Genomic DNA, 26414 nt, shown 5'->3' with positions numbered 1-26414 from the left:
TAGTTTAGTTTAAGACCACCTGTAGGATTTATTTCAGTTAAAGCCTCAACATCTATTAATGCTTGTTGACTCATGTAAAGACTGACAGACACTCTCACGCGCACACCAGAAATGCACAAACACCTGTATATGCTTCCTTTGTGCAGAATGTTCTGCCAAGTTTTTTAAGCTTGCTGACATGTGGCACTAGAGACTGCAGGTCAGCGACAGCTTCCTGCTATTTCGAGCTCTGTCACAGCTTGAGGTTTTAATTTATTCTGCAAGAATGTGTCAATCACTGAGCAGCAGGGTTTGGGCATGAGTCTGCTGCGGGAGCAAGAGGGAGGAAGACCTGACCATGCTCACACGTAGACATTTTCACATCAATCTCTCAAAAAGTTCTGAAAAGCAAGAAAAGCCTACTTTCGAGGGTGGGAACCCAGAGAGGGATCATGTCCTTTTTGTTGCACTAGCAACTCCTATTGTTTGGTCTGTGTACTTGCATGAAAGGAGGGAATGTTGTACAGCATGTGACACTCTCTCAGTGAAGCTCATTGATGGCAGGTGTGATGAGCACATTACCTGTGCATCATCAGAGTCTACACAGGATGTGTTCAGGCACAGTGCTGTGTGCAGGTCACCTGTCTTTGCATATTCAGAGCCAAATGCACAATCACTGTACATGTGCACATAGAAGGAAATACACTTGATGCCTTAAATTATACTTGTTATTGTGGTTATGCACATAAAGTGCAAGTAAAACAAGTAAACACAATCCATTATGTAGCCTGTGTGGACAGCTGCATTGATTAAAATAGAAACTATGTGTTGGGTCTGACACTCGTAAGACTGATGACTGAAAAACATGTCAGAAACCAGGGCTGTTTCTGAACATTTTGAGGCACATAATAACATTTTACACTAATCCTAACTGCCAGACCTCCATAACAACCCAAACCACCACTATCCATTCACTGAAATGAATAATTTGGCATACTTCCAAATAAAGTACAATATGAAAACAATAAATATATATTTACAAGAAAATGTATAAAAAGAAACTGCATAAATATTAGTAAAAGAGTACAACACAAACCTTCTCAGTGAAAATGACTAGATTATTCTAATGCAATAGAAAAAAAATAAAATAATTTGTAAGCAATTAGATATTTACACAGATAAAAGATACATATAATTAAAATGTAAACTTTCAAATGGGCTAGGTTAGAGCTTGTCCCTTAAAAAGCAAGTACACCTAAAAACAAAAGAAGTAAAAAAGAAAAAAAACACGCACAGGGCCCCCTGGTGGTTAGCGGTGCCATCACAATTGCTTATAATATGTATATGTAAAAACAGTCCTGGCTAAAATTCCTGTGTTCATGGCTTTAAGAGAACTTGTTGCTCATGCTAATGACCAAATTTGACAAACCTGGGACAATACACACACTCGTACAAAGAGACTTCAAAGAACAAAGAGAGATTTAGAATAAGAATATATAAATGTTGTCACACAGGTGGCAAATATCTGCAACAACCAATATCGACCAACCAACCAACCAAACATCTAACTAACCAGCAGACCCTTTCACAGTTCTATTTATACTACACTGGGTTTCTGCACGCACAGCCCATCATGCAGACCCTCAAGGCCATTCAAACTTTTTATTTTCAGTGGTCAAAACCCCTCACAGAGTGTGATGTGTCAAAGATGTGTTCCCTGAACATGGAGTTAGTCAAAGTGTTGGTCAAAAATGGATTTTATCTCAGCTTGCTCCTTCAACAACAAAATCATGGGACAATTCCACCCAGGAACATTTTACCTGATTGTTTTGATGAAGACAAGTGATTAAAGAACACAATGACTGTTATTCTCTCTCTCTTTAGGCATCAGGCCACTGTTTGCCATGCCAGTGCCCGTCCACATGCCATGCCAAGGGCATGAATTTGACCCTCCCGGTGTTGTGCCAAAATACACACACACATCAGTCAACATGTGATGTCATGCTTACTACGCATGGCATCATATGACATTGCAGAGCTTACCCATGAAATGACTAAAAGGCTCAGTTGTAAGGCAGTGTCACTTCACAGGAGGATATAACCAGGGCTCAGTTCTCTGCTGATCCTGTGCAGAATCTGCATCGCTCCCTAACTTTACTTGGGTCTCCTCTCAGGGTCCAGAGACAGCTGTGCAACGCAAAGTGATTCTGTCAGCCTGTGTTTTTGCAGATGAACTGATAGCCTGTCTTTTGTCACCTTCTACCCACTGCGGTAACCGGAAATCACTGTTAATGTATGTCATGAAAGCTGATACAGAAGAGCTTTCTGACACACTTGCTGCGATGGCAGCTACATGCTGACTTTAACAAATGTCTTGGTGTACTTGAATCAATGCGAAAATCCCCACCTTTTATCTAGAAATACAAAGCAATTTATTTATTTACATTTGAAGACACTGTTTCATTAGATAATTTCACTTTTCACGTGTGGTTTAGTTAAAAATGTGACAATATTTTTTTTTGACTCATGACATATAGAGAGATTGAATGGTAAGTTGCATTGTAAAAAATGCCTTGATTTTAACCCCAAAATTTATCATCTTAAAGCTGATAATCTCTTCAACTTTTTTAATCACATCCAAAAGAAAGAAAGACCTATTTCCAACATGGTGGGAGGCCAGATAGGGATCAGGCTCTTATTGCTGCACTAGCTTGACCTCTGTTTGTTTCCGGTTTCCGCCCAACAGTCAGTGTTTTCTTTTTAAAGTATGACCACAACTGATACCAAAATGTATCCACGTTTATTATTGCAACCACAACAATGTAAGCCCAATAACCTTAACAGAGCAATCATTTTAACCCAATTTCTAGGGATGAGTTCAAAGATAGTTATGTGTAACAAACCATCTGGTGTGTCAGGTTAGCAGTGAGCTGTACACTGCAAACACCTTGCCTCACCCTCCCCTTCCATGCATGTAGGAGAACCCATGGCTGGACACAAAACTACTGTAGAAGCATGGCAGTTCATCACTGGTGTCTTCTGTAGATATAAACAGCTCACTGATTATACACTAATGAAAACATATTTAGGAGTATTATATTCAATTTCTGTCACATTCTGCCAATAAATCCAAATAGATCTTAAACAACCTGACCCTAAACCTTGTCTCAGCTACACACACTTTAATTTTCTTGCTCCTATAACTGACAAGATAGTGGTAAGTGGTAAAGTTGAGTCTTCAATAAATCCACCCACTAATATGTGGATGACATCACTAATACTGCATCCATGTCCTTCTGCAGCCTGCAGCTGGGATAACCTCCAGCATCCAATTAAAATAGACACATGGAAAAAGAAAATTAATGGATAGAGAAAGGAAAAGAGTGGGGGTAAACACTGCACTGAGGTAAGAAAATTAATATGACAGCCTCCTTTTCACTCTGCTCCCACTTTTTCATTTGCTTTGCCAGTATGTCAGTGGCTTTCTCTTTCTCTCTGGCTCTGCCAGCTGATGTGCCAGCCAATGCCACAAAGAACAGACCTTTTTTCAGTGTTTGTGTGTGTGATGCCAGGGAAAAGTTGGCTCTCTTCATTCAACATAATATCACCAAGAAGACTTTTGAATTATATAAACAAATTGTGTTTGTGTGCATGAGAGGAACAGAAAAGCAAGGGAAAGGATGTAAGATGTGTTTGCATGTACTGTGTGTGTGCGCGCGTGTGTGTGTGTGTGTGTGTGTGTGTGTGTGTGTGTGTGTGTGTGTGTGTGTGTGTCAGCAGGATCTCTAAAGCAACAATCAGAATCAGTCAGAGAGGCTGCTGACATCATCATCCCAAATAAATGACAGCATGGTAAAAGAGCGCTGGTTCGAGTCCAGCATGGATCCAACAGTCTCAGAATCCATAAGCCATAACAAACATTCAATTTTTCAAATAAACTTCACTCCCAGGCCAAATCTGTCATCTTTCGGGGGCCACTGTGGAACAGTGCTGTCTGACTTAACACTCACGAGATTTATTCAAGCCATGCCAATGTATGTTTGTTACTTTGTTTTGTACGCCCAACATGTTTTCTGGCATCTATTGGAACAATTGTTTTCCATTTCTCTCTCTATAACTTTATACAGAGTAACCAAGAACATGTTTTCCCTCTTGGGGCTTTTCCACTGGCACTTTTGGCAGCGCTGAGTCAAAACTTGGCATGCTGATTCGCATTTTCATTACGACTTTTATCATACCAAGCAACACAGAGCTGCGCCTGAGATTAAGAGTACAGAGAAAAACGTTTCTAAAAGTCTCTTATGTTCTGCTCTTAGTACTTTTGTAGCTTCTAACTGAATCTCTGTGCTTTGAATTCAGTTTCTCTCCATCGCTATTTTTGCTCGGGCCACCGAGTCAAGCCAGGCCAGCTCTTGTATGGAAATGGGCCATGTATCTAGCTGTGTATGATTTGCAGTTTTTGCCATCTTTTCTGTTCTGCTATATGTATTTTTAGATATTTCAGTATGAGAACTGTTTTCAACAGGGCTGGAACACCAGATCACAGGTCCTATACATAAGCAGTCTGTGTGTGGCCCCCCCTAGGTTCACTGCCTTCAATCTAAGAAAACAATTTATTATATTATCTTAAACTGTTAGTTGTGTTTTCAACTTTGTTTTGAAAGAAATTGGATGTTTTCCCTCAGTTGGTTTTCTGTTTTTCTTTTCTTTTTTGGTACCCCAATATCTGTTTCTTAGAGATAGACATGACTCACACACTGACACTCCGGCCTCAGCACTCACTTGGCTCAATTAGCTGCATTTAGAGACACATTTCTGCAATATCTCCAAGTGATTCACTATCAAGAAATGGCAAAAACAACCATCTGTTTTGTAGACACCCCTTTAAACGATACTGGTGAAGCTGAACTTACTGACAAAATCATTATATTACCTCAAACCTCTGCTCAAACATAACATAACGCTAGGTCTACCTTTTTCCCCAGAAAGTCTGTTTCAGAGTTTCAGACCAGCTCTGTGAGACACTGCCACCAGAAATCATGTAACTTGCAGGTTTGAAATTGTGCACGCAGCTCTCTGAAAAGTGGGTGATGTAAACTCAGCTCTGAAAGAATAGTCTGCAGTGCGGGTGCAAATGTACATCGGCAGAAGTTCCAAAATAAAGATTCCTTTTCAAAACTCTAGTTTCAAAACTCTTAGTGGTGCAGCCTCTGTCCTCCCTGGGAGAGATTTCCCAAAGACTGCTGGCACAGACTCTGTACTCTCTCTTGGGGAGCCGGCTCCCCAACCAAGCAAGCTAATCAGGAATCCTACAAACAATAAATAATTTAACAGTTTGAGGTCAAATAAAAAAATAAATTTATTTCTGACTAAGCAAAGATATGTCAAAAAGACATTGCATGTCGTCCAATTTTTTTTTCCACTACATTTACCACTTGCATTGCTACATTTTCCCTTGTGATACATATATTATCTTATCTCTCACTCAGATTGCTCCCTTGGAAATGTGTGCACTTTTGTTCTAAAAAACAGACATTAAATTTAAAATGGGGCCATTTGCTTTATATGCCCTCAAAAAGGCCAACCCTCTCCATCATGGTTTTCTTTTTTCTTTCTTTCTTTTTTCTACATAAAACATAAAAACTATGATTTATGAGAAATGTTAACTGTTCTTGTCACACAGAATCCAGTAATATGTACAACAATGTTGATGCTGTCCAGCGTAAAATCATTAGCGTGCACTGGGCCCATCGTAATCTACTGAATTTACGCTTTGATATAACATTAAGACAATTAATTGAATGAAGCTGACATTTTTAACATTTAAATAAAATACTGTGGAATACTGTGGGGAAAAGACTGAATGTGTGGGAGGACAGTTGACTTGACATGCCTAAAACACAGGCAACAGGAGCAGCAGTAACATGTCTTTCAAGTGGACCAGTTAACCACAGTGTGACCAGTTTTTATTGGAACTATAATAACCCCAAAAAAATCCTTATGTGAAAATGATTGAAAATCGTAAAAATATTAAAATGCTCATTAGTATTTGAAAATAAATAAATACTAGATATAGATAGATAGATAGATAGATAGATAGATAGATAGATAGATAGATAGATAGATAGATAGATAGATGCAGGCTGGTCAGTGGGTACATGTTGTTTTTGCTCTGATGGGATAAATAAAACTGTGAGCTCGTCATTTGGGCCAAACTATTAATAAGAATGTCATTTTGGTATCCCCCTCCCTCCCCTCTGAACCCCATTAGTCCTTTGGACACTTGCCCAATAGTGTCCGCATGGCAGCTGGACGCATGCGCAGCGGCACGGTTTTTCAATAATGAAGTTGAGTGTAATGCCTGTGAACAGCCCGGTGCTCAAACTTGGACGCGGACTTAAAATAATGGTGTTACCCGCAGAAGTGAGCGGTGCTGTCACCGAAACTGAGAGCCGGGACGCGGCTTTGAGTTTGTGAATGACTTTAATCGAGTGTGAGTAAGTCGTCGGGCTTGTTTTCGGGACTCTTGCTGGTAATGGCCAGCAGTGGCTGAAGTGTTTTGATCAAGTCAGTGACAGCCTGCAAACAGCAGGGAGAGCTGTGCGGCGACCACACTGCGTTAGATTATGAGCGTCCCTAAGAAGAAGTGAAGGAAATCTGGGAGCTGATTACTTGCTGGGACGAAAATAAATTGAACACAGGTATGTTGACTTTATTTCTTTATTTACAGACAGTTAGAGATACGTGTGTTTTATTCTGCTAAGTATCAGGTGAGTGACACTTCAGGTGGCTGCAGTTCAGAGGTGATAGCTTGTTAACTGTTATTTTAATATTACTGATTTTAATTCAGTCTGATTCATTTAATGAATTGTTCAGTAATAAACGGAGGATATTCAAATCATACTTTATTTTATACGTTTTATCATCTTACAAAGCATTAAACAATTTAATTTTCACAGCTGAAAATATCGTGTTTTTTTTATTTGTCTTATTATTTTTATTTCTGTATTTTTTTTTTACGTAAAGTTGTTGTTATAAGGAAGTTACATACACATTTATGAGATTTTCAAATGAGATTAGCTCAATATTTACGGTGGTGTCCGGATTTCACACGGGAAGGAGTCCAAAACTTCAATCTTTATGAGTATTAAACCCGGTTGAATCTGTTTTTTTCCGCCTTTTGATTTTTCATTTCTGAGATTAATACACACAATTTAACAACAAATTATGAAAAATAAATAAATAAATAAATCAGCCCCGTTCCTGTAAAACTGGCTGTATTTTACTTGTGAAGAAAACCTTTTAAAATCATTTTATAAAAATAAAATCGTGGCATTTGCCAGATGAGGAGCTTTCCCTGCAGGTCTGTGGTTTCTACATCTTTTCAGACAGATTTCATCACATATCGAGGAATTTAGTAACGTCTGCCAGCATCCCTCCCTGTGTCCACCACTTTTCTCCCCATCTCTTCTCCTCACATCCCGTACACGTGGAGTTTGTGTTTATATTTGATATGTAGGAAATGGGAATCTTATACCACGGTCCCGGTCGGGGCTCTCAGGGCTTGAATGGCCCCTGGCTATTGGCCTGCCCCTAACAACATGACAGGTTACGCGCCGACTCAAAATCTGATAGGCCATACTGCGCCGTAATCCATACAGATTAGATTTCACATTAAGGACTCATACTTTAACCAACGCGCATTAATGCGCAGGAGGTGGATGGATGGACGGGATTTGGTTCGTGGTGGAGATGTGGGGAAATGATAAAGTCCGGTACACACAGAGTCTGAAAATAAAACATTGTTCTGGCCCCTTTTTTTTTTTATTTAAGTAGCAGCTCGGCCATTTACAATAAAGTCTGTTTAAAAATAATTAAAAAAAACGCTGGTTTAATCCGTTTACTATCTTATAGAGTGTGGGAAATGGTTCTAAAACGCAATATTTGTATATGGTTGGCATTTTTCGCAGGCTACGAGTAAAATTTGTCCTTTTTATATCGAATTTAATTTTGGATGTTTTTGTCTTTTTTATTTTATTTTCTTCTTGCAAAATTTGGCCTGTATGAAACACTGCCTTTGAATGAGTTTAATATGAGACTGTATTTGAAAAAAAAGCCCCATAACTCAGGTGGAGGGGTTTAAAACTTTTATCATTCAATCAACATTTAATTTCTCATCGTGTACCAAAACAAGGAAACCGTTTCTCGGCCTTAACAAAATAATAAAAGGCCCTCATGAGACATATTTCATTTTTTTCATTTGGACAATTATTCCTTTAGATTAATGTTGCGTGTCTTCAATATTCCTGCTAAAAATAGTAAGAGTGGCCCATTTAAGCGTGTCTGTATTTTTCGTGTGACGGATTTAACTCACCCACCTATTTTCAAGCGTCATCTAAAAAATCGACCTGTGCGTAAAAACGATTGCTAAGTCAATAAAGTTTAAACTGAACATGTGACTTTTCACTACAACCTCTCCATCCAGCAGCAGTCTGCGGTTTGTCCTACATTCTCCTGTCCTCGGCTTTTATAGCGTGAAATTACCGCAGTGTAGCTCGTGTAGTTCACTTTCTAATCCTCCGCCGTCTCATATGTGTTTCTTATGTCGCTGTCAATAGCCATTGAGAGAAATATAATTCTCTCTTCAGGGACGCAGAAGGAAATGGCAGGCGTTATTGATTCCCTGTGCAGTGTTAGGTAACTGCTTTAGGGCCGCGCGAGGCTGTCCTGTGTGGTGAAGGAAAACACACAACCAGGGGGTCATAGCATTTAAATATTCTTCATCTCAAAGTTTAAGAATATTTAAACTCATTGATTTATACATTTGAAAGACTTATTCTTAACTCTGACTAACCATGAGTGCCAATCCGTTATAAATGTCTCACTTCAATGCCCAAAGAGTTAAACAGACCCTTCAATACCCATTAAATGACAGGTAATCTTTACTTGATGTGACTTTACTGTCCACTGCATACCTGAAAAAGAAATGATGAAGGGGAGAGTGAAATGCAAACAGATAGAAGGCTGATTCTGTCCTCCACAAAGGTGAGAGGGAGAGGCAGAGAAAAAAAAAGTGAGGGGAGAGAGAGAGAGGGAGGGGGGGGGGGGGTGAGAGAGACTGGGGCACAAATCAATTCACCTGAGAGACGCATTATTGTCTTCGGTTTCAGGCGAGGAGGAGCTGAACGCTATGAAAAATTAAAAGGATGCCAGTTAGTTTAAAGGATCGAGCCAGACAGCTACACAGTGCGCGAACATGCACACACACGCACACACACACACACACACACACACACTAAACAGACTGAGAAAAGTCTTATATTTCTCTAATTTAATGCTTTTCTAAATGTTTTGGGACACAGAAAGTATTTAAAATACTGAACAGCCTTTGTAGAAGAGTAAAAAGATGTATTTTCTCTTACATCTCCTGCTCTTGCACATACATACCACACTGCGCATACATCAGCTGAACACACTGTATGACACACAGCCTTGTTGGCACTGTGCAGAAAGGACAGCATTTGTGGTTTGCTGTTGATATTATCTCCACATCTAAGTCATTATCTCAATAAAGTTTGTCATTATTTTGGGATACGAAGCCATTAGAGTGAGACTAAGTCATTACTTTAAAATAGAGAATCATTATTTTGAGATGCTAAGCCATCATTGTGAGCTTGTGAGTCATTATTCTTAGTAACCAACTAATTATTTTGAGATGCTGTGTCATTACTTCCAGAAAACTACTCACTAACTCATTATTTTTAGAACTTTTCTCATTATTATGAAGGATAATGTACAGTGAGCCGGTTGTTAAACCCTGATGGGGCAATGAGTGAATCATGAAGGGGTGTATTTTGCAATAATGATCTGCTTTCTGCACATTATCCCACTTATTATGTGGTTGCTTAGAAACAGATTTAAAAAATCTAATGATTTGAGACAAACTACTAATTTAAAAATTGTTTTATTGATTTAGAATTATTTTCTTGCTCCTTTGCTCCTATGATATGAACTACATCCATGTTATACACAGCAACAGTCTGCTATTCAGAAATAACAGACCCTGTAATGCTGTATTTGACTAATCAAGTGTTTAACAAAGCTGTGTAATAGAGGTGAAGTACTAGTTAGTCATTATGATGACTTATTGATGTTTTTTCATCACTGTGGTGGAAATGGGCTTCCATAAAATAGAGCAAATGCATTAAAATGTGAAAGTGGTGGTGGTGTTTTCTTTGTTTTTTCATGGGCAAAATAAGCTGGAAATGGTTCAGTGGCACTCCTTACCACATTGCTGGGAACCACAGATCTAATGACAGAGAAGACCTTTGTCTTTGCATGTGAGTGCGTGTCTTTGCCGCCTACTCTTCTGTTCAACTGTCAAACTTTTTCTGACAGCCTTTGCACAATATAACAGAGAGAAGCCATTTTGTTAGGATGCTGGCATCGTTTTCCTATTCTTCAGGCTGGCCTTTTGTTGCAGTGTCACCCTTTGCGTGACATAGACGGAATGCAATTTCTGTCTTCGTTTTTCTGATCGCAACATTTAATCTCGCTTAAGATGTAGACAATCACCTCGGCCTCTCCGTCGCTCCAGACTCCTGCGCCAACCTGTCTCCTGTCTAGTATTAATAGGGTCACTCACTGTCTTCATGTGCAAGCCAGCCACTGTGTCTGTGGTCCAGAGGCAGCCAAGCAGCCGTATCATTTACACTTCTCCATTTTCATTGTTGATATTTACTTCTGCAATTATCTCTCCACTTCACCCTCGGCTGAAGATGATATGCTGAAGTTAACGCTGCAGCTTCCCTCCTTCAGTCTCCTGTTGCTCACACATAAACACACTGACAAGAGGTCTAACCAACAGATGCACATAGATGTGGAAAAAAGAGAGATTAATGCTGCATGGTTGGTGGTTTCATCCACAATGTGAGTGTAAGCGATTAAATTTGGGAGTAAAACCCCTGAGCAAGTGTTCAGGCAACATGGCAGGAAAACAGTGCTGGCCCAGGTGATGATTTACCATTAAACCTGTGCACAGGTAAATAGAAAAAAGTGACTTTTTCATTTTAAATCGATCAACCCACGTCTTATTTTCTCATTTTTGCCCCTCAGTGTGAGGTGGATCACAACCCAAGAAGCCATGGAGGCCTCACAGGACCTCAACGAACAGATGGTGAGTTAAACGCTACTGTATGCATGCAAGTGTGTGTGAGGGCGGGTGGGTGAGTTTACCTTGTAGCAGCCACACAAGTCTGAGGTATGGGTGCACTGGTGAGTTGTTGTGTGTGTGTGTGTGTGTGTGTGTGTGTGTGTGTGTGTGTGTGTGTGTGTGTGTGTGTGTGCTAACACACAGCAGATGTTGCTCAGTGAGTATACAGTAACCATATGGCAGCAGTCAGAGTGAATGAGACTTCAATAGAAACAATGCTGGACGTAGACATCAATTTATGAACTGTGTGTGTGTGTGAACTGCAATATAGGATCTAATTTAAATGACTGATTAATTGAAAAAAGTACACTGTAAAAATAAACTGTTTTAACTTTTAAAAAGTTAGTGTCCGGGCTCCCATAAAATTTTAAGCTGACTGAATTTGAAAAGACAAGTGGAGGTAATTTTGTAATGACACAAAATAAATTAACATTTCTATTAAAATAAAATTGAAAAAAACATGTTAACTAAGCTGAAGATATTAAGTTGAACCAACAACTTTCCAGTCGCAGAGATGAACATTTCCAAAATTTAACATTCATTATAATTTATTACATTTTTAAGCGTAAAAAAAAAAGAAGAAGAGAGAAAAAAAGAGAATTGATGGACCAACTTTAAAAAAATGAATTGGTAGCACACAAATGAATGAAGTTTTTCCAAATCAAGTTAACAAGTTAGATGAACACAATTCCTTCAAGTCATATGTACTCAATAATCTGTTTGCTTTCAAATCAACCGTTTGCATTAATGCAACCTAAATTTAAAGCAGCTTAACTTAAAAGTTTTCAACTTTCCAATTAAATTATTTGCTTTATGAAAAAATTAAAATTCTGTTACTTAACCTGAAAGTTTGGTTTCAGGAAAAGCATTTTTTTTTTTATGGTAAAGTAAATATGTTATCGCAGGTTTTTGAATATGATGAATGTTAGCATGAGTTAATGATAGCTGGTTTCATTCAGTGAAAAACGCAATTTAACCAATTTTGGTGGACCATTTTATATCTGACATAATATATTATGTGATCACAAAATATAATTTTGTCTTGCATTAGACTTAGCCTTCTTTACAGCTCACCAAGAAAAAATGGCAAAAAATCTGGAGAGGAGGATGTCATGATGTCAAAAGTAAGAGAAACCTAAGTGTCACACTTTTACTGGAATAACAATAACAGGTTTAGGAAACTAGATGTAATTTCAAGTTGTTATAATCCACAAAAATAGACTGTCATCACTAAAGCAGAGAGCTGAATGGGACTATTCAAAACATCAACTACTGAAATACACGTTTTAAAGTGTAGAGGCACACGGTAAGTTTATAAGTCTGTGCAGTACATTCATTCAACTCATTTAAAATCAAAAGACTTCAAGGTAAAAGAACTCATGTTTGTAAGTTCTGAAGTGTTCTGAAAATTATTTTTATCTTTAATTAACTTGAATAAATAAACTTTTATATAATTATGTTAAGTTAGTGAGAAATGATAAGTTGATCCAACTAAATTCCTGTATGATATTTTTATGTGAGTCGTTTTTTAAACTCTACTATGTCCTTTAGACCTCAATCACACACACACACACGGTGCCTGAGTGTTTGTTAGTGTCTCAGCACAGCAGGCCGTCTCTGCGTCACGTCAGCGCAGCGTCCCAGTTCTGCTTGTTTAAAGATCAGGCAGTATTGTTGGGAAAATGATTTTGGCGGCGAGCGAGGTCCACTCGCATTTCAAAGTCGTTAGTCAGCCACCAGAACAGGTGTAATTTCATCTCCTCCTCCTCCTCCTCCTCCTCCTCCTCCTCCTCCTCCTCCTCCATCAAGCCTGGTTCTCTCTCCCTCACTCTCCCTCTCCGACCTGCCAGCCTCCACAGTAATAATAGCGCAAAGTGGGACAGAGCACATGAACTATGTTGTTTTTCCCCCCACTTTTTGTGTTGCTCTGTCAGACTCGCCCTGGGTTTAGATTACGGGCTGACCCCAGCGGAGTACTGTCACTCACATATACAGTACACACACGCAACAAAAACACACAGAAAAAGAGGAAGGAAGAAAGACAGAAAGAGGACGAGAGGAACATCCATCTTGTCTCGCTGCCATCCAAAATATCAAATATTGATGTCCATATTCCACAATTACTTCACCTGCTTTAAATAGGGCAGTGATATCATTTATAATGTGAATTTGAGCTGCGGCTCAAAGGCATTGATTAATTGTTCAGGTTGGAAATTAGACCTCAGAGCAAGGACAGAGATTTTAATCATATCACATAATAGGCTTATATACCTGAGATTTGTGACTTCTGGAAATGTTTGTCTTTACCTTTCTCTGTGTTTATACCAGGTGGGCATAATACACAAATACACAATTTGACTTGATTTCTCATTTTAGGTCATGATTCTTTCAGTCATTTTTCAATTTGAACATTTTTTTTTAGCACTGATGTCTATGCCGCTGTTAAACTATCGAGTCTTGATTTTTAAAGATCGACACATTATTGGTAATATCCCCTGACAACTGTCGTTTACATTTTCAAAATAATTCTTTTAAAAGATAATGTCCAGCGAGCTACGCTGTGTCGTCTTTGAGGTGCTATTTTTTTTTTTCTTCAGACACATGCTGGATGTCACAAGTAGGTGGGGGTGGAGAGTAAAAAAAAATACTGTGAGAGTCGCGACTGTGCCTTTGATTTTGATTTTGATTTTAATTCAGTTTTGCTCATTTCGATCTATTTGATATTTAAACTGTGACACCCCAGGTATATATGGTTTAAATCTATTTGCCTAGATTCGTTAACTTTATGGTTATGTTGGAATATGGATGATTAATGATGTCGTTGTTCAGAACTAAACCGATTAAAAGTTCATGAGCTGATAATGTATGTTTTATGAAGCATTCCTTCAGAGCTCTCAGGTTTTCTCGCAGTTTGGTTTGGTCTGCCTTGTTAGTTTACACGTGACAGTAAATGTGCCACATGTGACATTGTATTGTTTGGAGGAGTCATTTATGGAATAAGAACAAATGGATAAGAGCAAGAGGTTTATTGCTTTATTATGTTCTTTGTGCTTCATCAGTTAATGCATCACATTATTTAAAAATAAGAAATCAGGTGTGCATTTTGAATCTCATTAATTATTAATTAACAATCAGTCAGTGTTGATTAATGAACATTAATGTTTTCAACTATCATTATATTATATTATATTATTATATTCTATTACACTGAGATGTGAAGGAGATATAACTGTGTGTGACTGTAGAGGAAGATGTGATGTTGTTTACAAGAAAATATCATCAATAAAGTGAAAATGCTGGCAGAGCAGAAACGGTCACTTTAACTGTCATGTAGGGCAGCAACTAACAATCATTTTCAATTATATTCAGTTAAATTGGGCTTTATTAGCATGGGAAAGAGATGTTTACTTTATCAAAGCAAGTGTGAAATAAACAATGTTTGGTCCTATTCTTTATCGATTAATCTGTTGGTTATTTTCCTCATTAAAGGGATAGTTTGGGTTATTTGAAGTGGGGTTGTATGAGGTACTTATTGATAGTCAGTTACCAACAGTTGATGATGTTTGTAGAAGCAGAGAGGAGCAACAGCACAGAAGATAAGCAATGTCCTGCTTAAAAAAGATGATATCAGTTAAAGTGGAATATGTAGAATATTTTCTGTGCTTTATTTTGATGTCAGACAGCCTTTCCCAGCAGAAAACCAGCATTATATGTCAAATATTGCTCCCTTTCACTCAACCAGACTCCCTTTGCAAAATGTGAATTTTGCCTTACTCATCACAGGAGATGCTGGTCTTCTGCTCCCTCGAGCTGTTAGTTTGTTTGTGTTGTTGTGCAGCGTCTGTGAATCCAAACTAACCTTTTAAAACACCACAGTCACACATTAACATGAACAAACTAACAGATCGAGGCAGCAGTAGACCAGCAACTCCCGTGTTCTGCAAGGTAAAATTACTCATTTCGCCTTTGGAGTTTTATGTTTTTTGGAGACAGCGATACTTGTCTTATCTAACAGTTATTTCCCATCAGAAAAGCCTGTCAGATGGCAAGGTAAAGCTGTGAAAATACAACAGAAATATAACCTTAAACATGTATGTATTTTTTTTTTTTAGATTGGCCTTTTTTAAGTGGCTTTAATACATTGAACAGGTATTTAGTTTAATATCATAGAAGATGAAGAACACGAGAAAACAGTCACATTTGAGAAGGTGAAACTAATGAACATTTGGCATTTCTGCTCGTAACAGGATAAGCAATTAATAAAAAAGTTGCCAATTAATTTTCTGTAGTTTGACTGACAGACCTTTTTCACAGCTGACATACTGATATGAAATAGTACAATAAACACTTTACATTTAGTGTAGCAGAGCCTTTCCAGTTAGCCAACAGCCACAATAGCAGCACTCTGACTCTTTGACCTGAATGGAACAATAATCCCTGTCAAATAACTTTATAGCTCACATTTTATTTACAGTTTTGTGCTCATCGTCTCACTTTGATAACTACAAATTAAGTATGAATGACAGCTTTCAAATAACCAAATTAACTTTAATTGGAAATGAAGGTTTTAATCTGTTAAATTGATTACATAACTGTAATTCATTTCCTCCGAACCTTTCCCTTTTGTTTAAAATTTAAACTGAAAGTGGCTAATTCTTTCACTGCTTCATTGAAACAGGCGTGTCTCGGGTGACTAAGAAAACAGCGCAGACCTCACACACAAAGTTTCGGGGAGTTGTCTGTTGATACCTGATACCCCCCACCCCTCCCCTGTACCCTTTAAAGTGCCCCCCTCCCCACCTCGGCCCTCCCTTTTCCCACCACATCCATCGCGCGTCATCTGGGTTATGGTCAGGCGTCCTCTCTGGCCGCCTGCCTGCCGAGGGCCAGCCTGCCGTCTGGGGTCCTCGGGGAGTGCTGGAAGGAGCCTGAGGCAGGGCCAACGGTGGTTAGCCCCCATAATGCTACTTTTAGCCTGTTTAAGTGTGTCACCCCACCTGTTGTCACATACTTGTTTAGCTTTGGAGAAAAAGGTGATAACTGTTTTTTTGTTGTTGCTTTTGAGTGACGCTCAGAGATGATGATGGAGAGAATGTTTTGTTATGACCTTAATTAAATCCTAGGTATGGATTTCCATAATAATTAAGGAGATTTCAAAATAAAGGATCCTGGATTTCAAAATAAATGATTCAAAAGTAAACTAAGAACTGCCAAGTATTTATTTAATATTAATATTAAATATGAAATGAAATGATAGAAAACACCAGTGTCTAACATTATATGCAAAGGCCGTCCCTCTGAACATGTTTTGGACATGGTTTTTTAGGGGACTGGAAGAATTTGGGTTTGAGGAAAGGTGGGAAATAAATTGTATTAGTAGGGTTTTTAAATTATGTTCTGTGAAATGATGAAGAGACAACAATAATTGGATCAAATGTTTTCTTATTAATCTAATTAAATCCTTAGTATGGATTTGCATAAGATTTCAAAATAAAGGATTTCAAAATAAAGGGTTTGAAAGTAAAAGGTAAAAGTGACAAATATTTATTAAATACAAAAAATGAAATGAAATGATGAAAAAAACAAAACAAAAATGAACATAGCTAGGAGCAGGTTTGGAAGGAATTATAAGATTTTGGATTTGTCCATCAATGGCTCTTGAGCCAACAGATCCCTGATTGAGGTCTCCAGTCTGTTGGCTAGAGGGGGAGGCAGTGAGGGACGGGGTGGGGGGGGAGCGGCAGTGTGTGGTGACCCTGGGGAGCCTTGCAGGATTTAAATGTATGGCCACCAGAAGAAAAAAGTCAAGAGAGATGAAGGAAAAAAGGATGAAAAAAGAGGGGAAAAAAGGTTCTTTTAGCCGTTGCCTTTTCCTCTGGTGCGCTGGGAGAGGCCCAGAGTATGGCAGCTGTCCCAGTCTGTGTGTGTGTGTGTGTGAGAGAGAGAGACAGAAAGACGGAGAGAGAGAGAGAGAGAGAGAGACCAACTTAGAGGAGGAAAGGGGTCAGGTTCCACCCCTCTTTCACCCCTACAACCCCATACAGACACATTCACACAAACTTACATGCAGCAGCAGTAGCTAAATACGAGCACGGCCCAACCCTGATTGCCAAGATTGCATTGGCGTCATAGACAGTCGTTTCAAAATCTGCCCGGCGACAAGGCATGTGGACAGATCACAGGAGTGTGGAGTGTAACATCTACCCCCTGGCATCCCTCTACGAGGCTGGCATCCTAGTTGTGGCACCGAGGTGCACTTCAATTTCAGCTTAGTGTACAGTGATTCTTGTAAGATTTATGTTTAGTTGACAGCTGAGTGCCGCTGAGAGACTCGGCCGCTCAGTCCTCTGGTCACCTCCATCTGAGCTGTGCAGAGAAGGAAAATATTTAGGACACATAAAAGAAATTATTGTTGATTGAAATATGGTTGATAATTATGGCCAAGAGAGCGATGAAGTCAAAGAGAAGCAGACATGTTAAAAAAGGAAGCAACATGTGGAGTGTGCAAAAAACAATGTAGTAGTAGTAGTAAATGAGTAGTTCAACATTTGTGAAAATATTTGCTTTCTTGCTTACTTGTTTCTTCCCATGGGGCCTACATGAAAGTATTTTTGTTCAGTAAATTTCTGCACTCAGTCAGCCTGGTAAGAATAGCTCAAGCTGTTTCTGATTTGGATTCACAGTTTGATGAGATGATCAATAATATTTTCTTCTGGTAAATATTAAAGCTTCAGGCCGCCACCATTTAGTTTAGCTTAGCATTAAGACTGGAAGCAGGGAGAAACAGCTAGCCTGGCTCTGTCCAAAAGTTGCAAAATCAGCCAACCACCACCTCTATAACTTATTGATGAGGTTGCTACCCTCAGCCAAGAAATAGCCCAACAAACTGCAACTGCAAAAAGTTTGTACACTTTTGTTTTTGCTGGGATTTAAGAAACTCGTACGGCTGGGAGAAAAAAAATCTTCTCTTAAGTATCGTGATTCTTTTTTTCATGATTCCTGAATTGATTTTTGGATTGCTGAATCAGTTTTTTTTTAGCTATATAAATAACTAGTGCTTTGTTCCGTTAGCTTGATGCTAACACATGATGGGATTTCCCATTGACATGCTGATGTAAATAAGCATCACAGCTACTCAAATAGTATCTTAAACCGATCCATTTTACTTCACACTTTTAACTAAAAGGACGTGTGTTCATACTTCCAGGCACATGTTTCCTCTGCCCTGTGGAAACAAACTTAATAGCTTCTGATTTCACATTGCTAAATTAATCTATTATTCTGGCTCAAACACTCCACACTGACTCCACTGACTGACTATTTTGTTTATTATTTTCTTAAGGCACCACCTTGCTGAACAGGAACAGCTGTGATGCGCATGTTTTTGGAAATACGACCTATGATGTACAGCCTTGATTCAGTGATTCAACTTTTTCACATGGTCTAGTGTTAAAAAAAGAAAACCAAAATTGCAATAAGTTGTAATATTGCACTGCAATATTTTGAGAATCATGATACATATAAAATCAGCACTCAAGTGTCGTGATAGTATAGAATCAGGAAATAAGTGTATTGTTCCAGCCCTACAAACTAGATGTAACACGTTAAGTAAACCTAACAGGTCTGTGTTTCCCCCTTCTTCCAGTGTTTATGCTAAGCTAAGCTAACTGGCTGCTGGCTTTATTTTGCTAACAGATATGAAAATGGAAATGGAAATGGAAAACGCCTTGAAGCGTGGAAGCATTCGGGTCAGCCCAAGTTAACTGGGGACTTTGGCTCGTTTTAAGCACTATGCTTACTTCTGGAAACTGGGTGAAAGCAGCCTAAATGAAAACTGCAGGTTAAGGATTCTACTTCCTTGTGAAAAATGGAAAAATAACAGCCTCTCTGTTTTGACATTGCTTTTATTTAAGAAGCTTGAAACAACCAACATGTCTGTCTATTCAGTTCTTGCCTCGCTTCAGATAATTTATAACTCATATATAAGAGAGTTGAGAGTCTGGCCGGCCAGGGAAAGCCAGCTAGGTGTGAGGTGAGCAGGTCACAGACAGCCTGTGAGCCAATCACAGTGGGACAGAGTCAAAGCCCCCAAACAGACTGGAGAATCCATCTAGAAACCCAAAGCAACCGGCGTGGGCTTCTAGAGGAACGCACCAGACAGGAAACCACATGATATGTGTGCTTGAGTGTCTGCTGTGTGAGAGTATGTGTGTGTGTAGGTGTTTCTTTCTCTGTTATACACATAGACTTTCTGTGGTGTGGGACGGCTGAGGTCATCTGAGTGGAGACGGTCTCATATTGTGACCATGCTTGTTTAATGGAAGTCAATCAGGGCACGATATTTCATGCCAAGATTCCTCACTTTATTGATTACTCAAAGAGTTTCGGGGGAAAATTACATTATTGCCAGATGTTGAGTTGATTCTTAAAGAAATTATACCAGTAACAGCACTGAATTCAAACTTTTCCAAACTCTGAAAATTACATTACATGTACAGAGGTCCTTGGTAAAAGCATTTTATTTTTTGTTCCCAGCAACTTCCATAAATAGAGCCCTTGATAGCACAGCCCACCGTTTGTTCAGCCTGCTCTCCTGGCCAAACGCTCATCTGCCATTGGTTACACAAAAAGGAGCATATTTCCTCATTTTGCTGGGAAGGAAATGAAATTGCAACAATTGTGCTTTGGTTACGGAGGAACCTGCCTGCCCTGCCTGCCGCGAGAACTTCCTCTGCTGCTCTGCTGGGAGATTGTATTTCTCTCTCTGCAGTGGAGGATCAGAGAGGTAGCAGAGGGGTCGCTGAGGCCAGATGGGCTGTGACCTGGGTCTCTGACTTGATACTCCAGACTAGGGCTGTCCCTAATGATTGTTTTCATTACTGAGGAATCCATTCTTTGGTTATAGATCTTTGCTGTTCATCATCGTCAGTGTATATCGGTGGCATATGTGTTTAACGCGTAGCTGAAAACCAAATTTTCTGTAAAATTAAAGGAAGTTGTGTTTTTGTTATCTTAAATTGAGCTGTTGGTATTTACAGCAGGTGCAGGTCCCCTTCCAGGCAGGCTGCCATGTTGCACCGCCATGTTTCTACAGTAGCTCAGAAGAGACAAATCAAACACTGACTATAGACATGGCCTTTCACACTTTTCGTGAGTTTCACATCCACCATAGGTTCTTTTAAATGCTTGGAAGCCGAGGATGAGGCAACAGGTTTGCAAGCTCGCCTCAAGATGCAATCAAATCCTTAAGTCTTTTAAAATAAAGTTGAAGTTAAAGTTATATCAGAAAATGAAAAAAGAAGAAGAACCCAAGGTGATGTTCTCAAATTGCCTGTTTTGTTGAGCATCAGTTTACAAGATAAGATATTCAGTTTTCAATGTAAAACATACAGCATAAAAAAGTAGCAGATCTTCACATGTGGAAGCTTGAACCAGAAAATATTTGTGTTTTTGGTTGAGAAATGTACAAATAATGATTAATAAATTATCAAAATTGTAACAGATTTTTCCAGACCTACAGAAAATCTGTACTTGAGAGGCTTTGCAAGATATCTTAATAAAATTAATTCTTGCCCTTTATTTGTAGTAATATTAGTAGTATTTAACTTGCAAGCACTAACCAGGATTTCAACACTGATGTTCAATTGAAAACTGGTTGATATTCACTCTGAACGTCTCTTTTCGCCCTCTTTTCAAGAGACTAAAATGTGGTTACAACACCGTGTCACAAATTTGTTCATCATTTTGATAATTTGTTCAGTTGTAAGTTGAAAGAGAGACTATATTGATGAGTGCGAATGGTTTTCTCTGCTAGGTGAAATCTGGTCTACACAAAGACACAATTTCAAAGCATCAGATGTTTCAAAATGTCATAAATACAGAACTCTGTGAGCCGTGTGCTGCCAACAAGAAACTTCGAGGACATCGTGCTGGCAGAAGATCTGCATGTAAAATAAGAAATTGCGCTCAAAGCTGTGGCCTAACACGCATACGCAAATGTATCAATATAAAAAGCGACAGAGAAGTCTATATGGCAAGGAAGATGTGGTCGATCAATGGAATAGAAACAGGATTTTTATCTGGGAGACTGAGGTTTGAGGCCTGTTTGTGGCAATAATTTTTTCTGGCTTTCAACTGAGAAATTTGAATGTGGTTTCTTGGTTTGGCTCCAAAATGAGGATGAGGAATTTCACTGTTGCAAATCCTGGTGAAATACGGCCTAAACGTGAAAAAAAAAAAAGTTAGTTAGTGAAAGTTAGTGAAAAAACATCCATAGTCGTTTTTGTCTTTTCAACAGAAAAGTGTCTCCTGGGTAGTATGAGAATTAAAACAGAAGAAACAAAACATGCTGCAAGCTTTCCAGTATCACTAATATCTTTTCAAATTAGCAATTTATTTAAAATTTGAGCCAGATTTATTTAATGATGTGTTTAAGATTTCCTGGTTAAGCACATTTTGTCCATCTGGCCATGGATCTATCGAGCGTTGATGCCCAGACAGACATATTTTACCCTCCCTGTCCTTGATTCTTTCTGTCTGTATTCCTGTCTGTCTGTCCCACCTTGTCTTTCTCCGCAGGCCTGCCCGCCTCTTCGTCTCTGACTGTCTCTCTCTGGCTAGAGTGATGATTCAGGGCCTATTGTGAAGTCAGCAATCCGATACAGAGCCAGCAGGGAGGGAGGAAGGTGGACGACAGAGGAAGGGAGGGAGGGAGGGAGGAATAGAGAGAGTAGAGGGGGATGAGAAACAGAAGGGATTATGGGTGTTCTCATAGCCAGGTCCATGCTGTCTGGAGCCCGGGGCACTTTGGCACCCTTTCACCTGTCCTCTGCTTTACCTGTTGCTCTCATTCTCTAATTTGGCTCACGGTCCTCCGCGTCTCTTTGTCTTCCCTTATCTTTTTCTTTCTCACACCCCCGAGCGCTTCACTGTCCCTTTTTTGGACTCGCTGCCCTTCCCTCTTTTCTTTTTCGCACTTACGTACATCCTCTTCTCCCTCAATCTGCCTCCCCTCTCTGCGGACATATGGTATTGTGAGTGATTTTATTAGGAAGATGATATGAAGTGTTTCGAGGCCTGGTATGATGGAACAGCTTGCGACTTCTGAGACATTCAACTCCTGTTCGCGCTCCTCGGCGCGGAGGGCAGCAGTAACTTCTAATAATCGGCTGCATATTGAATCTGAGAGCAGATGGCACATGTGTGTGTGTGTGTGAGAGAGAGAGAGAGAGAGCATACCTATCTGCCTGCTGAATGTCTTTTTTTTTTTAAAGGATATCTACCTTATGTCGTACCCTTCACATGCACACACACACTGTGATGTCATGAGCAGCATTATTTAACAGGCAGCTGGGAGGCCATTCATCATTTAATTAAAAGCGTCTGAAAGGGATCTGAGGCCTAATGAGATTAGCTTTAATTATTGATGCTGCTGCTGCTGCTGCTGCTGCCACAGACACGCACTTACACACACAGGCTCACAAACACACACACACTCACTCTAGTAATGACCACCGCAGACACTCAGACTCTCTTAGAATTAGACTTTTTGGTTGCACTTTATTTTATTATAATTACAAAAGAGCTGTACTGTAAACTAAAGTGTGTTGTTTCCCACTGTTAGGCTTTTACTTAGGGGATAATTTGCGGTGTATTACACGAGAACTGTGCTGTAAACTGACATGAAACCACTTATCTGCTACTTCCAAATTTAAAAACAACATGTGAACCAGAGCTGCCGAGTAAAGGCCAAAATTATAGAGGTAGAGGAATATTTTGTCTATGGATGACTGCACAGACTTATTGTTAAGCTACTCTGCCAGTTGTGCAGGACCAGCCAAAGACGGTGTGTTTCAAGGAGCAGATATGTGATTTCACTTTAGTTTACAGCGTATTTCTGTTGTAATGTCTAATAAAGTCTAATGGGGGTTTAATACTGTTTAATATACAAAAGTACAGCTTGTTGCATCTCACGAGTGTACTGTAAAATAAAATGCTTGCATCTGCAATTTTTGTTTTTCAGTTCTTTGCTCTGTTACCTCATCTTTTTTTCCGACACACACACACACAAACACACACACACACACACGTCTCATTGATTTGGCTTCACGATGGGATGTGGAGGTGCTCAGGGAGGTGGGCTGGTGGGTTCGGAGGGGGAAGGCCTGCAGTATGGGGACGGAGCAGGGGGTGCGGTAGCTGCGGTCAGATTCGGGATAAGGAAGGGTGATGGCGGAGGGGGGTTGCGGGAGAACGGTGTTGTGTTTCTTCAGGTCTCACACAGCAGCAGCAGCAGAGAGTAGTTCTTACCGTTCTAGTCCTCTCACTCTGCTCTCTATTTCGTTAAGTTAAATTCTGGCACAAAACTTGGAGACTAAAAACCTGTCTGCTGTCTTAAGTGTTAGGTAATTAATTACAATGCTTTTCTCACCTTTTATTTCCTCTTAAGTAGAATTAAATTAGTTAAAAAATCATTATTATTTTATACTTTTTTAATAGTATTACTTTTTTCGGGCTGCACCATTTCATCATTTTATCAAATGGAAATTTTCTAGATATTAGATAGATATTCTGTCTTATGTATTATTTTATATTAACCTCTCCAGAATTCAACATATTTGGTTTATTTGCAAACCACAGCTGGTTTACAGCTCATCATATTACCTACAGTAGATGCTGGTTGACACGCCCCCAGTTTGGAAAAGCAGCAGGAGTACTGGTGTAGGACGGTAAGCAATGAAATGCTATGGACAGAGTCTGCAGGAAAAAGGATTTTAGTCACCAAAAAATGTCCTTCTAAAAAAAAGAAATCCATCCACCTTGCAGAACATGTGAGTTGCTGGTCTTCCATTGCCTCGATTAGTTATTTTTTGGGGGGGGTTATTGTATGACTGGATGAATCTGAATGAACCCTTTAAAACCAAAGTTACATAATAACACAAAGAAAGTAACCGATCAGACCAGCAGCGCCTGTGTTCAGCAAGATAAAATTACTGTTTTTGCTAATGGACTTTTGCATATAATGGCATTTTCCCATTGGAAAAGGCTGTCTGAATGCAAGGTAAAGCAGTAATAATATCCTAAATATAGCCTAAACTGATGTTGATTATGTTTTTTAGGTGGACAATTTACATTTTCTTGCTGACCTTGTGCATAGCAGTGCATTGCTTAGCTTCTGTGCTTGTACTCCTCTCTGCTTCTCCAAAGTGGGAGCATGCCGATCGCCATCTGCTGTAGGTAATACACTGATGGACCAGGACCTAATACAACCCCATGTAACTTCCTCTTCCATGTTTCTAAATCAAGCCATGAGATAGTTTCAGTGAGGACATCTGTAATATTATATCCTATATACTGCATGGAGCTGGGAGTCATCTATTGACTCATACTGAGTCATTCAGATCAATTATTTAGGGCTGTTGATTATCAGTGAGATGATTAATCATTTTATCCATAAAATGTTGTACTTAACCGTCAGAGAAATCTTGATCAATCAAATAATTATTTCTTACCTATACTTATTCGTCCAGATCACTCTGCAGTTACCCGTCTCAGTTTTTGACATACTGTACCTTTGAACATTTCATATTGGGTTGTGTCTTCTTGCCGTTGAGTGGAGTGATGGCCAGTGTGTGTGTGAATGTGTGTGTGCGTGTGCATTTGTGTGTGTGTGTGTCTGGTCAGCCATGGACTGGTTTAGGTTTCTCCCAGTTGTTTTTTTAATCACTCTCATCAGATTAGCTGAGCAGGGGCAGTTGAGGCCAAACGCTTCACAATTAACAGCGCAGAACCAGCCTGCACACACACACACACACGCACACACACACACACATCCATCAGTGACTTTTCATTTGTCTCCATTGAGTAAAGCTGCATTAAATCATGTCTGTGATCCACTCTGAGACAATGAGGAGCCAATTTAAATGGCAGATATGAAGACCACCAGGACGGGAAGGAGGATGGAGAGCAGCCGTAGTCACTGTTCTCCTTCACTGCTCTTCCTTTCCAAACATGTGTATTCACCACGAGTTGATTAAATAAAATAATCTTTGAGATTCCATAATTAGTAAAGTGCACTGACCACCCTTGCTTTGTTTACACAGAGACATTATTTTTAAAGATGACCCATTGGACCCAGCAGGAATTAATTTGCTTTCTTATTAACTACATGATTCCCTGTCTTATATTAAGAATAAATTCATAATTTGCTAAAAAATCAGAACGTTGTGTAATCAGGATGCAAAAAAGGCAACTGTATTTAATTCCAGTTACACAAAAAAAGACGATATCAAATTACAGATGCATTTAGTAATTAGAAGAGGTCACTCAACAGAGTACAGATCCCCACTAGGCAGCAGATGGTGAAGCACCTACTGCAATGCCACCACAACTGCCGGATACAACCAGCAGAGATTTGTAAAGTTCCGCTAACATTAACATGTTGTTCTGAGCTAAAACAAGATTTCAAATTGTTGTTGATCACTTGCGACCCCTAGTGGCCGGCTAAGAAGAGTGAGTTGCATTAAACCAAGCAATAAAAAAAATAGAATTGCTGCTTCATAGTTGTCTCCACCAACCAGTCAAGTTACAGTTAGACTTATATAATGTCTGTAGTGAAGAGTTTGAAGGAATTTAATATTTAATATGTAACTCACGACTATATTGACCTGTAACTTTGAAGGAATTAAATAAAAGGTATCAGGTGTATTTATTTTGGCAAAATGGAAGTTCTCACTATAGCTGTGTGATTCCAGTGAATAATTTAAACATGTTGTCTTCACCTAGAGACTGTTTTTTTCAGAGGAGGACAGAGGACTGATAGAGAGCTGAACATTATGGAAGTTGACCTTTGACCTTTTGCATATGAAAGGTCATCAACTCATCATTTTATCCTTTTAGGTATTTGTGTGTAATTTTGTCATAATCTAGACTTGTGAACCAGAGATCCTTCAGCATAGATTCGTAATTGCGCTCCAAAAAAACTTCAGATCGGGCCGATCCTTTCAGCAGTATTCACGATTAGCTGTGGACAAACTGCAGGTCCATTGATTACACATGAGAGCGACTGCATGATCAATAAATCCAGCAAACATTCACATTTCACAAGCTGAAATCACATAGTTGTATATCATAATAACAATAATAACTTGAAAGGTGAATGCAGTGAAAACATCTCAAACGCATTAACTGTGAATGTAGACGCGGTCCATATTCTACTTAGTAG

The 26414-nt window shown here is 39.2% G+C and overlaps 1 protein-coding gene across 3 annotated transcripts in view; it reads left to right on the top strand.

Moving 5' to 3' along the window:
• The first annotated feature begins 6305 nt into the window (after positions 1–6305).
• Positions 6306–26414, top strand: part of eya4 (EYA transcriptional coactivator and phosphatase 4) — a 66290-nt gene continuing 46181 nt past the window's right edge. For all 3 annotated transcript variants that reach the window (XM_084736878.1, XM_084736876.1, XM_084736877.1), the window contains exons 1-2: positions 6306–6680; positions 11095–11155. In XM_084736878.1, the coding sequence (XP_084593004.1) occupies positions 11123–11155 (33 nt within the window). In that variant the 5' untranslated portion in view covers positions 6306–6680; positions 11095–11122. The remainder of the gene's footprint in view (positions 6681–11094; positions 11156–26414) is intronic.

Source organism: Lutjanus erythropterus, chromosome 15 (assembly GCF_056507025.1).
Source record: "Lutjanus erythropterus isolate fLutEry1 chromosome 15, fLutEry1.hap2, whole genome shotgun sequence".
Classification (NCBI taxonomy): domain Eukaryota; kingdom Metazoa; phylum Chordata; class Actinopteri; order Lutjaniformes; family Lutjanidae; genus Lutjanus; species Lutjanus erythropterus.
The sequence above is the reverse complement of the archived record's forward strand: the minus strand, read 5'-3'. Positions and strand labels throughout refer to the sequence as shown.